The sequence below is a fragment of the Choloepus didactylus genome, chromosome X, assembly GCF_015220235.1.
Source record: "Choloepus didactylus isolate mChoDid1 chromosome X, mChoDid1.pri, whole genome shotgun sequence".
Taxonomy (NCBI): Eukaryota; Metazoa; Chordata; class Mammalia; order Pilosa; family Megalonychidae; genus Choloepus; species Choloepus didactylus.
The window spans coordinates 160,399,947-160,413,574 of record NC_051334.1 but is presented as its reverse complement, the minus strand read 5'-3'; the positions used below and the strand labels follow the sequence as shown (position 1 = coordinate 160,413,574).

The 13,628-nt window shown below is 38.6% G+C and overlaps 1 protein-coding gene across 6 annotated transcripts in view; it reads left to right on the top strand.

Moving 5' to 3' along the window:
• The window catches only part of ENOX2 (ecto-NOX disulfide-thiol exchanger 2), a 393,140-nt gene extending 379,832 nt beyond the window's left edge, over positions 1 to 13,308 (top strand). For 5 of the 6 annotated variants that reach the window (XM_037821176.1, XM_037821175.1, XM_037821177.1 and 2 more), the window contains 3 exons: positions 2,622 to 2,730; positions 6,049 to 6,134; positions 7,847 to 13,308. In XM_037821176.1, the coding sequence (XP_037677104.1) occupies positions 2,622 to 2,730; positions 6,049 to 6,134; positions 7,847 to 7,978 (327 nt within the window). In that variant the 3' untranslated portion in view covers positions 7,979 to 13,308. The remainder of the gene's footprint in view (positions 1 to 2,621; positions 2,731 to 6,048; positions 6,135 to 7,846) is intronic. The other variant, XM_037821173.1, reaches the window with a different exon arrangement.
• Positions 13,309 to 13,628: the final 320 nt, after the last annotated feature.

Here is a 13,628-nt window from a genome sequence, read left to right as displayed (position 1 = left end):
AGGGGCTCAGGTTATTTAAGGTGACTAAGGTCTACTGATGGTGTCTCCTTGTCATAATTCTCCAATTGTATTATGTCTGAACATTCAACTTAAGTTGTCCTCTGAAAAGGAAGCCCCCTTGACCAGAGCTGCCTGATTTTAATGTGTCCAGAAGGAACAGAAGATTAGAAGCTTGTACCAAGAGTCAGAAATCAACAATGCTGTAATTCCACAAAAGCCCATGCTCTTTCATCTTCTATTCTCAGCTCAGGAAGATGCAGAGCATTCAGGCCTTGGGTCTGTTTGCCAGCACAGTGACTTCCCCCAGAGTGCCATTAAAACTGGCAACCTTGGTGTAGTTGAAACAAATGATTGAAATTCTTTTCTTCTAGAGGCCATTTGCAATATGTTTTTAATTCTTCCACTTCATAAAACCAACTCACTTTCGTTTTGTGGGAGCTATTAAAGAAATTAGCATAATCCCAGAGAAATTCATTTATCAAGCATTTAATTGAAAAGTGCCAAATCTGCTCTACTTCTCAGGACTTTCTTCATACTATCAGAGTGATCAAATGTCCAAGAGCTGCTATGTAGCTCTGTTTTGCTTCCTGCATAAAATGACATGTGTAGTCAGAAGGCTATAGGTAAACATTGAGTTATGTTAAATGACATTATGCTTAGAATCACTCTTTAGGATTGACATCACAAATTGACTTAAGGACATTTTTAGTGTTCCAGCATTCTGTTTTGTAAAACATTTCACTGAAAAAAGCAAGAGGTCAAATGGCATGTAAGAAACTTGCCATATTGTACCTAACTCTGAAATTGAATATACCATGAAGTGGCATCTGAAGAGGACAGGGAGAGAGATCCAACTAATAATCAAAAAATTTTGAACCAGGCTATGTTTCTTCCTATTATTCTGGCAAAGCTTCTCGCAGAGAAAGTCATGACAGTTAATTATAAACTGATCTTCTCTGGGAAGCTGATTTGTGACCAAATATTTCAACCTGACACAATTAGGTTAGAAAGCAAAGTACCATCACTTTAGACTGCAAAAGGAATTTCAGGTTGAAAAGAAAGCCATAAGTTTGGGTGAGGAGGAATCTTTTTTGTTTTTTGTTTGGGTTTATTGGCAGTAAACCACAGTGTTATGTATTGTATTTTGCAGTATAACAATGTGAAATATCTGTCTTACTGCTGAAAGAACTAGCTTTTTGAATCTGCTAGTAAAATTCAAGGTGATAAGCATCCCTTCTATCTAGCTTCTAATTTTAAATGCCAGCAACAATAAAATTGAAGTCAATAGAAAAGACTACTTTTCTATTCAAGCTGGCTAAAACTTCTCAGGATGTCTTCACATCTTAAAATCAACCCCAACCTGTTAAACTTTCACACTTAAGAAATGGCTTACTGGGTCATTTAATGTTTTAAGGGGCTTGGAAGCAGAAATGATTCCTTTTGCTTAGAAGAGAGCCAGTAGTTTAAATCAAACTTGGCATAACATTTATTGCCTGGATTGGATTCTAAAGACCAAAGATTGAGTAGGTCATCAAGAAAGGGTTCCCTTCTGACTACATCCATGAGGCCTGTAAAGCCATGAAACAACATGTCCTGCAGCATAGACCATCCATTTTTTTTCAGGAGCAGCATCCTGAAAGCTTTGAAGACATTTTTAAAGAAAATAGGACTCCTGCTCCTTAGGAATTGTGGAAGAGAAGAAAGTACAAAAACATCTGATTCAGCCATGATCTGTCCTCCTAGAAGCGTTCCCCAAGCATTTTATTTTTACAACAGCAATGAGGCTGAAGCTATGATTTCTTTTATTCCTTCTTCTGAAGTCTCTTCTTTCACATTTATAATACAGACAAAATGTTCTCAGTACCCAAAGAGAGAAAGAAAGATCCATGAAAAATCTGGAGGCATTTTCCAGATCAATTGCTGGTCATGGATTTCACCTAAGTATCTCTTATGAAACATATCTGCTGTGCTCAGAGGGAGAACAAACTTTCAACAACAAAGAAGTTGAAAAAAGTCTAATGATATTTTTGGTCATGGTCACTTCTTACCATAAAGTCAGGAATATCCTGACAATGTCCTTATCGGGAGAAGAGAGGGTTGGTAGTCAATAGACAGGCTCCAGTTTTTTTGGTTCGAAAGCCAACAGTTGATTATCTGAGAGTGGTTTGGTTACATTATAGAGACTCCGTTAAATCCTTGCTCCAACATTTCTTAGCAATGTTATCTTAGGCAATTTGCCTAATTTACCTGAGCCTCAATTTCCTCATCTGTAGAATGGAGACAATACATACCTAACAGTGCCTGGCATCTAATAGATAATCAATGTTGGGTCCTATTCCCCCAGAATATTGGATAGGGTCAGGAATGGTGAAAACAGGAAAAGAATCTAATGAATTAATGTCTAAATTTATCTGTGTCTTGAAGCCAAATATAATATACGCTTTGGATTATCTCTGATGCTTTTATAATTTATGCTATTTTTCTCTCCCACTAAATAATCAAAATTGGACAGTTTTACATTTATGGTCCTATGTTAAGAAGGTACCTGTTGTGTAGTTAATTTAAACCAACTCTGTGACTAAATAAGGTGAACTGACCCAGGAAGCACATTATTTCCACAGGAAAGCTGTGCTTCTAGATTGTGTGCATCAAGCCAGGATAGCGACTACCCTCTTGAGAAGACCCTGAACAGCAGTCCAATCAAATCTGAACGTGAAGCATTGCTAGTGGGTAAGGAAGCTAACACACATATACAATGTATAGAGTCCAGTGGAGGAGGGGAAGGAAAGTTACCTAAGATAATAAGCACATGCTAAGTATTTACAAAGCATAACAGTGCAAAGACCCAGAGTCCTGAAGAAAGCACAACAAGAATAAGTACAGATTTCAATAAAAATAATAACAGCAGCTCCTAGCCCTTACACAGCCTCTTCAGGCCCCTTGTGGCCACTGCCATGTCAAGCCCGTACCCAAAGAGAGAAAATAGGCCCTATTCTAAGTGGGGGTCAGCTGGAGAAACACATTGCAGGTTTATTTTTTTTTATCTCCATGCAAAGACAGCTAAGCCCTCTTAACTGCCACACAGGGTCTAACACAGAATGCATGCCTTTTTTTGAGTTTTTCCAGATCACTGGCAGATGTCCCAGGCATCTGTCTGTGGTGTGTTGGAAATTGGTGGGCTCTGATGAGATAAATGCTACAATTATTCTCTCTTTATATAAAAATTCATTCAGAAGGGTATTCTTGTGTCTTAAAATGTGAGCCCTTGCCCGATGTGCACTGGAGTCAGTTAAGTGACATTGGAGTCAGTTAAGTGACATTGGGGTTTTGAGAAGAGAAAGAGTTTATTGCCAAGCACAAAGCAAGATCAGAAGGCCTATGGGCAGGCAAGCTTAGGATAATAAGCAAGGTAGTTTGAGAAGACAAGGTTAGAGATAGCCTAATCTCTGAGTATGCATAGATTGATTTTGTGCTTAGCTCACTTGAAGTTTTAAGGTTTAGTGCATGTCTGGCGGGGCCGCTCTGATTAGAACTGGATTAGTCTAGCAAGATAGCTTAGGAATTGGGGTGGTCAATTCTGGGCTGACTCATGTTAATTCATTAATAAACATTGAGGGACTATGTGCAAGAGCATCAGACTTCAGGGTTGCAAAACAAGATAAGGGGATCCAAGTGGGGCCAGTCATGGTATCTCATTACTATCCAGTTACAAGGTAAAGATTATGCTGTTACAAAACAGCATCAGCATCAAAGAAGCAAGGCATATGAGTTACAGTTCAGTGAGTTACAGATACCGGTTTCTGGCTACTTCAAACATTTAACATGCATCAAGGCTATTTTGCAATATATCATAGGGTTAGTAAGTACCTAAAATATAATTTAGTAGTCTAAAACATGTTTGTTAATTTTCTGGTTGCAGAGGCAGGGTAGCATGAATGGTTAAAGAATCAGACAGACCCAGCTCCTCATTTTGATCGTGCCATTTCCTTGCTGAGCTTCAATTCCTTCATCTGCAAAATGAGCATAATAATATTACTTACCTCAAAGGAGGGTTGCGAGGATTAAACACAATCAGTCATAAAAAATCACTTAGCACTGTGTCTATCCCATAGTAAATCCTCAATAAATGGGAACCATTTTACTCTTACAGCACTATGCTTGTTCACTTTATATTCCATTTAGAGAACAGTGGTGGATTGAGGTCCTAATATATTCAGTCATTTAAAAGAAGCTGGTGTTGGGCCTCAGTAGTTAATCCCAGCTGTGTTCTAGGAAGTTGAGCCACTCAGTAACTCCACCCCCTGGACTCAAAAGTCCTCTACACTGACTGGCTTCTGCATATTTTTAAATATAGCTGCCTTCCTTGTTAATGAATATTACATTCAGATCAAATTTAACACTTAGGTATGTTAATAAAGATGCGCAAGGGGGAAAGGGATCTGCCCTTGAGTTTTCAAGAAAAGTGAAAACTTATTTCCGTTTTCCAATTCAAAGTTCTTTAACAAATTGGCATGGCAACAGGGAGACCTGTCAGAGAAGAGGCAGAAGGAAGTCTCTGTAAATGGATAGTCCGAGAAAAAAAGACTCTTAAAATATGTTTCTTGTTTTCTTTTGTTTTTTGAAAGAAGGTTGTCTTGTGCTGACAAAAGAGAAAGGAAAATCTGGATGCTATTTTTTTAAATTGGTTCTTTGTGAACCCACAAAAAACTGTTTAGTAGTTTTTAAACCTATGAAGTTATTTCTTGGCATTTGATAGCTTTTTATGGCCATGACGTCTATAATTCCTTTGAACATGGGCTATCTTCTTCAGAATTTAAGTCTCTCAGCTAGAATCAGTGTTTATAAATTCAATTTACCTAATCATTTTAAGAATTAACTAATGCTTTAAGTTATAGCATGTATTTTGAACAGATTTTGAACCCCATCATCAATCCCTCCTGGAACCCCCAGCCACTCCTTGCCATCTAATATTTGGAAGATTTTCACAGAAAACCTATGTGAATTTCAAGCTACAATTTAAACTTGTGCCATTCTTTGTCATCCTCTTAAAGGGACAGACAGATTGTTGTTTATAAACCAAACCAAATTTAGCTTTTATTTCCTGGCAATTTTCAGCAAACTCAATTTTGAATCTATTTGATGTACCTAAGATCTTATGAAAGAGGGTGAATTAAAAAAATTAAAGAAAGAAATGAGAGACTTTTGAGCAATCTATTTTCTGTCTTTTGCCAGAGAAAGAAGTACTACAGCAATTAACCTGATGACTAGACCAAACAAGGTAGTATATGTAGCTGCCAATTACCCCAGAGTTATGCTGAGTAGAAATAAAGCACATTCCGTGAGCCTGTAAACTTCCAAAAGAATTCTGCTTTTGAAGAGATTCAAGTCTCTAAGCACAAAATGCTAGTGACCACTTGAGTCAGCCACAAATGAAATGTTTAGCTTTTCTTTACAGAGGTACTCACAGAATAAAACCCAAATGTAATCAGCAGATTCTCTTATGAGAGGCAGAGGCTAATCAGGCAAAGTACATGATTTGTACATTTGCCACAACAGTAAGACATTACTAACGCATAAGAGGCTAAAGATTGATTTTAAAACTATGCAAAGGAACTGTAAAACCCCAGCACACCCTGAATTCATTGAAAAATTCTAGAACTCAAATGATCTTTGGCCATCACAAATTATGGAAATGATTCCTGACATGCCAGCTTTTTTGTATGTAGTAGTGTGATATGAGAGGCAGTATATGTGATAGTTAAGAGCATGTTCACCCTACTTCTGGAGCCAGACTGTCTGGGTTAGAATACCAGCTCTGCCACTTACCAGCCATGTGAACTTGGGCAAGTTGCTTAAATTTTGTGTGCCTCAGTGTCACAACCCCTCATAGGGTTGTTATAAAGATTAAATGAGTAAAATATGTAAACTTAGAGTAATGCCCAGTACAGACTACATTGTACCTATGAGTTAGCTATTACTATTCACCAGCATGTGGAATCTCCAGGAATACAATGCTCAAGGGTAACCTCCATGGTATTGTCTCTATAGGGATTATCACCACATTCCTTCATGGTCATCCATTTGGAGCCAGCATTGAATACATTTGTTCCTACTTGCACCGTCTTGATAATAAGGTATGTGGGGGTCTGAGATGGAGATGCAAGAGAATGTAGGATTCTTTATAAACAGGTGACCTTATTCTCCTCAAGCATAATAGGGTATTAGTTCTTGCTCTAAGAAAATTCCCCTCACCCGCTCTCTTACTGTGATTCACTATAGAGCTTCTCTCTTGCAAATAGGGTGACCACTTGTCCCAGGTTTCCCAGGCCTAATGGGTTTCCCAGGACTTGGGAATTTCAGTGCTAAAACTGGGACTAGTTGGCCACCCATCTTCCAAGGTACACCACAGAAGAATTTTCTTCCTTTCTCTTAATTTATATGTAAGTTAAGAATTAACCAGTATTAGCTTTCTCACCAATAAAACTTGTATCCTGGGCCATTAGCCATTAGCAAGTGTTAATTTTCAAAATTGGAAGTTTTGCTTCAACCACCTCCCCCACTATCTCCACTGCCACTGACCTGGTTTACCATTAAACAGTCAGGACAGGGGCAAAAATGAGGTAAGAGCCCCCCCCTTCATTTATCTCTGGGCAATGGTGCTATTCTATAATTAAATATCCCATTCAGCAGTGATGGAGGATGGCAATTGGAATGTGAGCACTGGGCCCAGGTGGTTGGTTGGAGTGGTATGAAACTAAATTCTGTATCAGTGAAAAATAGCTGAATCTTTTTTTAATTGAAAAAATAATGCATATATATGTTGTTTTAAAATTTTAAGCAACGTAGAAACATAGTTAAGACAAACTGAACACCACCCACTCTCTCAACACCCAGGGATAACCAGTGCTATACTTTTCCATACATATGCTGTACCAATGTTGTATGTATATATCTATAAACATTATATATTTTTGTTTTCTGAAATGAGGATTCTACTCTGTATGATATTCTGTAGTGGGCTTCATTCACTTAACTGGATATAGTCTCCTACTGGCACTGGCAAGAAGGCATGACCTCACTCCTAGGCCCAGGCCCAGATCCTGCTGAGCATTGCTGTCAGAGTTGTGCCAAGGGCCTCCCAAAGGAGCCTGCAGTGGTACCAACAATTGGGGGTTCCCCTCCCTTCAGCTTCAGGAGTATTCCTTGTGGCTGTAACTCCGGGTTTCTTTAAGGATTCCCTGGTACCCAGGTTCACAGTTAGGAAGGTTGCTACCTGGTAAAAATGATCATCTGAAATAAGTCCTAAAGTGGTCTGTGGATTTGTTTTTTGTTTTGCTTTGATGTGTGTGTGAAGTGGGGAGAGAGAGATAATACAAAGGAGTAGGAATACAGAGCAGTCCTCATTCCTGACACTTTCCGTTTGTGAAGTAATGCACGTATACAAAATTCTGCTCTGGTGGCAGCCATTTCTGCCCCCCCCAAAGGTTTTGCAGCTTTTCAGTGGGCTCATAGGTAACATTGCCAGCACTGATCAACCATCATTCAGCTGGCTATAAACCCAAGCCTCTCCACATGACTGACACCAGCCCTTGCCAGTAGAAAGATCAGTGGACTCTTCCTGGTGATCACAGCAGAGGAATGTTGCCCTCTGGAAGCCACTTTCCCAACACATACACATACACAAGTAGGGAAGAGGTTAATGCACCCCCCATCCTTGCCGAACACACACACACACGCACACACACACACACACCCCAGCTTTCTAAAGTAGACAACACTGAGAAAGAAAAAGCAGATTAAGAAAGTATAATAGGTTTTGAATGAAGATGTCCCTTCCGCCCCACAGATCTGCACTAGTGATGTAGAATGTCTCATGAGTAGACTCCAGCACACCTTCAAGCAGGAAATGACTGGAGTTGGAGCGAGCCTGGAAAAGAGATGGAAATTCTGTGGCTTTGAGGGCTTGAAACTGACCTGAATCCCTTCGCTTAACAACTTGGGATCCTGAAAACAAACGTGTGTTGGACAAGCTTAGAAAGTGATTTGTATTTTCAATGGTTTTTAAGTGGAAATTGCTTTAAATTTGTCAATTCATTCCTGGATAAGGATCCTAGAACAGCACCTCGAGCTACAGGCCCTAAAAAGAAATTGACTCAAACCTCAAGTGCTGTAACTTCCTCCCCTTTTTGTCAATTGGTTGTCTTTTTTTATTAATAGTATTGAAAAAGTCCTGAGGCTGAAAAGTGGTTTCGGGTATTTTCTGTGTCTATACCATAGTTGTATACTCAGGTATTTTTTTAAACACTGTTAACTGAAATGTTTTATTTTGTGTGTGTGATTTCTGTTGCAAAACTTCTTGTCACATTAATATCGCTACTGGTGAGAAGAAGGAGAGGAGCACTAGGTACTCTGTATAACTGACATTGTCCTTGCAGCCCCCAGTAGGCCAATAAATGAAGAACAAACACATCAGTGTCTTCTAGAAGGTGCTTGACCACATTCACCTTTTAAAAGAAAAAGCATGGTTTGTGGCTTTTTGCGAAATTACTATGAACCAACGTTAAGAAATGTTCCAAAGTTATTTTCTCTGGTATATCAGATAAAAGGTCTATTTCAGAATTAAAAAAAAAAATCTAGATGTATTTGCAGAAAGTATCCTGTATGATTGGCATGTCTGTGCTATTCAGAATCATCTTGTAAATAGTCTGCTTTTAAAGAAGGGCATGTTTAGTTTTCTATGAATTAAGACACAGACACACACACACACACACACACCCCTGCACTCACATTAGCAGAAGGGATTTATTTTAATATTCTTTCCTCTCTGGCCTTCTTAAAAACTCTGTTGTTCCCTCTTCTTCTGACGTCAGTGTATTGAATTGCAAACTGTATACTGCTATAAATACTATGTTTACTTCATTCCGAATGTTTGCAAAGAGTTGATATAAGTATTAATAAGAATGAGTATTAATAAGAATGGGCCACATTGTGTGAGGCTTCTTGCAAATAGTTCAGTACTACCTGGGGTGCTCTTTCCTGGGGACACCTCCAATTCTGTGGTACCCATTAGAAGAGTGCAAAGACAGAGTGTGAGTGGACAAGTCAGGAAGTTCTGTGTGGTAGAAAAGAAGAGGAAATGGCAAGGGTTTGGGGCTAATATCCTGATACAGATTTGATCTTTTTGAGTGTATGGTGGTGATGCATATAGTAACATAAGCATGACCTCCCTTAAGTCTCTATTCAAAATCAGAGAATGAAATGAGTAAGCAAAGCCAATGGAGAGTATTTCAGGAAAATACTTTGTAAATGAGATGTCAGTAGTGTTCAAAGTTGTATTTTTAAAAGATAAATATTCCTTTTCTATACCTTATTTTTGTTTTCTATTTTGAATAATTTGCTCTCTAAGTAATCCTTCAGTAGGTCATCTCAATTTCTTCCTTTGGGTTACCAGGATGTTGGAAGATGATGCTAAACCTGTCTTGGCAACTAGAAATAGGATTCCACAGCAGCTCATTCATGCTGAAAGTTGGCTTCCCCCTCAAACACACAGCTGAGGCATCATCAGGAAGCCAGGGTTATTTTTACACTGAAACCTCTGTCACCAATACTACAGAAGGCTTTGATTCATTGGTCACAGGGGCTCCTGGAATGCCTTATATTACTAGTATCTGTGAAATCAAGGTGAATTTTCCACTTAATTATTCCTTATTTAAATGAGTTAAATAAAATGAAATTTTAAAGCAACAACGGCCATACCCAAACACTTTGCTCTCTTTCACTTAATCTATTTGTACTACAGATTGTTTCTATTATTAGTCCAAGTGCACTCCGTTCAACCTGCTTAATTACACTAGTCCAGGATTGTTATAATATATAAAAATAGAATATGTTTGCGTTATATCGCATACTCAAATTGTGGTACATACCATCTCACGAAGTCCTTTCCATTCACCAAAAAAATCTGTGAATGAAACTATTTTTCCTTGCAAATTTCCAATGTTTTTTATGGTTCTGTTGTTGCTCCAGAATTTTGAAATCTTACTGTTTTGTTGTTTTTATGAGATACAGTAGTTAGATTTTTCCAGATAATAGTGAATAGACACATTCTTTTATTTTATAAATGGTTGTTTCATCTCCCTTCCTAGTCCTGTGACCTCTCCAGTTTGAGTTTCTCAGTATTACCTAGTTGCTTGTTAAATGTCTCAATGCAAATGAAAAAACTATTTTTCAGAAAAAAAATAGACACATATCTATATTCAAGTCATAGATTTTTTAAAAAAATTTAGGCCCAAATATGTACCCTTTGTGTATAATGCAGAATAAACTGCACAGGATAGATACACAAGACCTTCTGACCCATCTGGTAGACCTATGTGAACCCTTGGGTTTCTCAGCTGTCCCCAGACAGTCCATTGGATAGACCTCATTTCACTTTTCACCACAATTGCAACCATCTTTTGAGCACCTACTGTGCCATCATGCTGCCTAAAGTCACTTCCTGCCTATCTGTCTTTAGGCAAGTTACACAAACACAATGAAAGCTTCAGTTTCCTTGTAGGTAATATTAAGGAGAAACAGTACTCACCTCACAGAGTCATCATAAAGCTTAAACAAGGTAACATCTGTAAATTGTCCAGGCCAGTGGAACAATAAAGAGTTATAATTATGATTATAATTCAGCTAAAATTAACTATGTCATCACCTTATCCTCATTTTAAAAATGATTTTTGTGTTCACACCTAGATTGGTGAGCTACCTCATATTGCTGGGCCTCAAGAAATGAAATTCAACTGTACAAATGTATCCCAAATATTTACTGTATTCCAGATGCTGCCAGGCTTTGGAATACACTGTGGGATACAAAAGGACTGTGGCTGGTCCTTGTCCTCAAGGAGCTAGAAGGGTAGTCTTTAACATACTGAACTTAAATCCTTCATCATTTAGGCAAAATCCATAAAAGGTCAGAGTGAGAATGTTCAGTGTTAACCAACCACGGATAATGTAGATACAGTAGTAATGAGGTCTTGCTCTTGAGACCTGAATTGTCTTTGCCCCACCCCCACCCCCCTCAACCTGTCCGCAGAGTGTAAGCTCCAGGAGAGTACCGTCCTCTTTGTCTTCTTCATTGCCACATTCCCATAACCAGGTGCATTGTAGGTGCTCAGTAAGTGTTTGTTAAATGAATATTTGAGTAGCACTCTATACAAAGAACTTTCCTGTGCACTAATAATAAAAACTAATGTTGATTAGCGATTCCTATTTACCAGGAAATAAATGCATATGTATGTGCGCATGTATGTATGCATGTATGCGTATATATATACATATATATATGTATATGTATAAAATCATTAATTTGCTACAACTGTGAAAGGTAAGTGGTATTATCCTATGTTTCAGCTGAGAGTCAGAGACATAAAGTAACTTGCTTAAGTTTCTAAGCGATAGACATGAGATTTGCATCTTGGTCTGTCTGACTGCAAACTCAAAACTCTTTCTACTGCTCCAATATTTCACTTAACCTTCATATCAACCTAATTATAAATATTACTATAAAGCCCACATTATTCATTCAAGTGCCATTATAGAGCACCTAATGCGTGCAAGCTTTATACCTAGAAATTCAAAGCTGAATTAAACATGGTCCCTTCCCTCAAGAGTTTACACACTGGTATGGATGCCTGCTAAGTGATACAATCATGTACAAGTTGCTGCAGGAGGAACCTCATGATATTAGGAAGCTTGAATATGGATAAGAGAAGAAAACAGGCTCAGAAAGGTTAAATTACTTGCCCAAGGTACACAACAAGTATGTGGCAAAGCCCAGGATTTGAACCCACGTCTGCCTGGCTTCAACTTGTGTTGTTTGTATGGAGTCATGGTGCCCAAGGGCACATTCTGACTGAAACCTAAAACAAGTTACTTAACCTCTCCAGGCCTTTGTTTCTTCATCTCCACAGCAGGAATCTAATTATACTTCACTCAAAGGGTTGTTAAGAGCATTTTCTCAATGTAAAGTGCCCAGTACTATGCCTGGCAAAGTAAATGCTTGATAAATAGCTCAAATTATTATCAACTAATAGTCATATTAACAATGCCCTAATGACACCAGAGCTACCTTTCTAGTTTTGAGGATCCCATAAGACCACACTTAAGGGTACACCCTTGAGGGTAACTATGGAGACCTGCTGGCTCAGAGAAATTCAGGAGATTTTACTTCACAATGCTCAATCAGAGGTAGGTAATGTCTTGGTCCAAGCCTGACATCAGGAGGAAACTTTCTTCTGTTGTCTTATGATATATTCTCCAGTATCCTTCCAATTCCATCCTGTTGCATCACAGGACAGACCACATCCCATTAACAAATATGCCATAGGGGCCTTATCTTCTCTCTCATATCCCAAGATCCAAAACATCATCCAAGTCTCTCAAGTTTAGCAGTCAACTTGAAGACCTCAGCTTGCTTAAATATTCTATCCAGGAAGAAGATCTCAAAAGCATACTGAAGCAATTAGGGCAACAGAAGGAACAAAAAGGAATTGATTGCGGGTAGGTATGAGCATTCAAAGCTATAGATCCTTATGGAGAGGATATGAGATCTTGGATGGAAAATGGAATGCAGGACATATTAAAGAGTGTTCTCCCCCACTGCATTCACTCCATGTCTGTTTGAATTTTAGACTACTGTTAAGATTAATATTCATCCTCTGAAGCACCAGACCCCTACAACCTTAGCTCATTAATATTCCCCTTAGTAAACACCTTATATGTGTATGGTACTTTAAAGTTTTCAAGTCAACCATGTACACATTTTATGTCATTTGATGTTCACAACACCCCATGGTCTAGCAGGGACAGATGGTACCCTCATCATTACTGCAGCCACGGAAAACAAGTCTTAGAAGGATGAGCAACCATACTCTAGGTCACTCAGCTAAGATGATGGTGGAGCTGAGATGAGAAGGCAGGACTCCTGAGTCTTTCCAAATTCCACCCTCTACACTTCTAGCTTCAGCCTAGTGTGGCTAAGAGGATATAAAGCAGAGATTCTTAACAGTTTTTAGTGATGTGGTGGTTTGAAGCTGTATGTACCCCAGAAAACATGATCTTACATTAAATCCACTCCTGTTGGTGTGAAACCATTGTAAGTAGGACCTTTTGATGAGGCTACTTCGTTAAGGTGTGGCCCAACTCCGTCAGGATGTGTGTTAATCCTATAACTAGAGTCCTTCATAAGGGAATGAAATTCAGACACAGAGAGAAAGCCACAGAAGTAAGAAGCTGAAAACAATGAAACCGGGAAGAGAAAGGAGCAACCAGGAGATGCCACCATGAGACTTGCCATGTGACAAAAGAGCCAAGGATTGCCAGCAGCCAGGCCCAGAACACCACAGTCTCCAGACAGAAAGCATTGCCTTGATGGTGCCTTAACTTGGACTTTCTTTTAGCCTAAAAACCATAAGTTAATACATTCTCATTGTTTAAAACAACTCATTTTGTGGTATTTTCTTAAGCAGCTTAGGAAACAAAAACAGGTAACATGAATCCCTTTGGAAGTCAGGTGAAGTCCATGGACCTCTAATCAGAATAATGTTTTTAAATGAATAAAATACTTTGGGTTTAAAAAG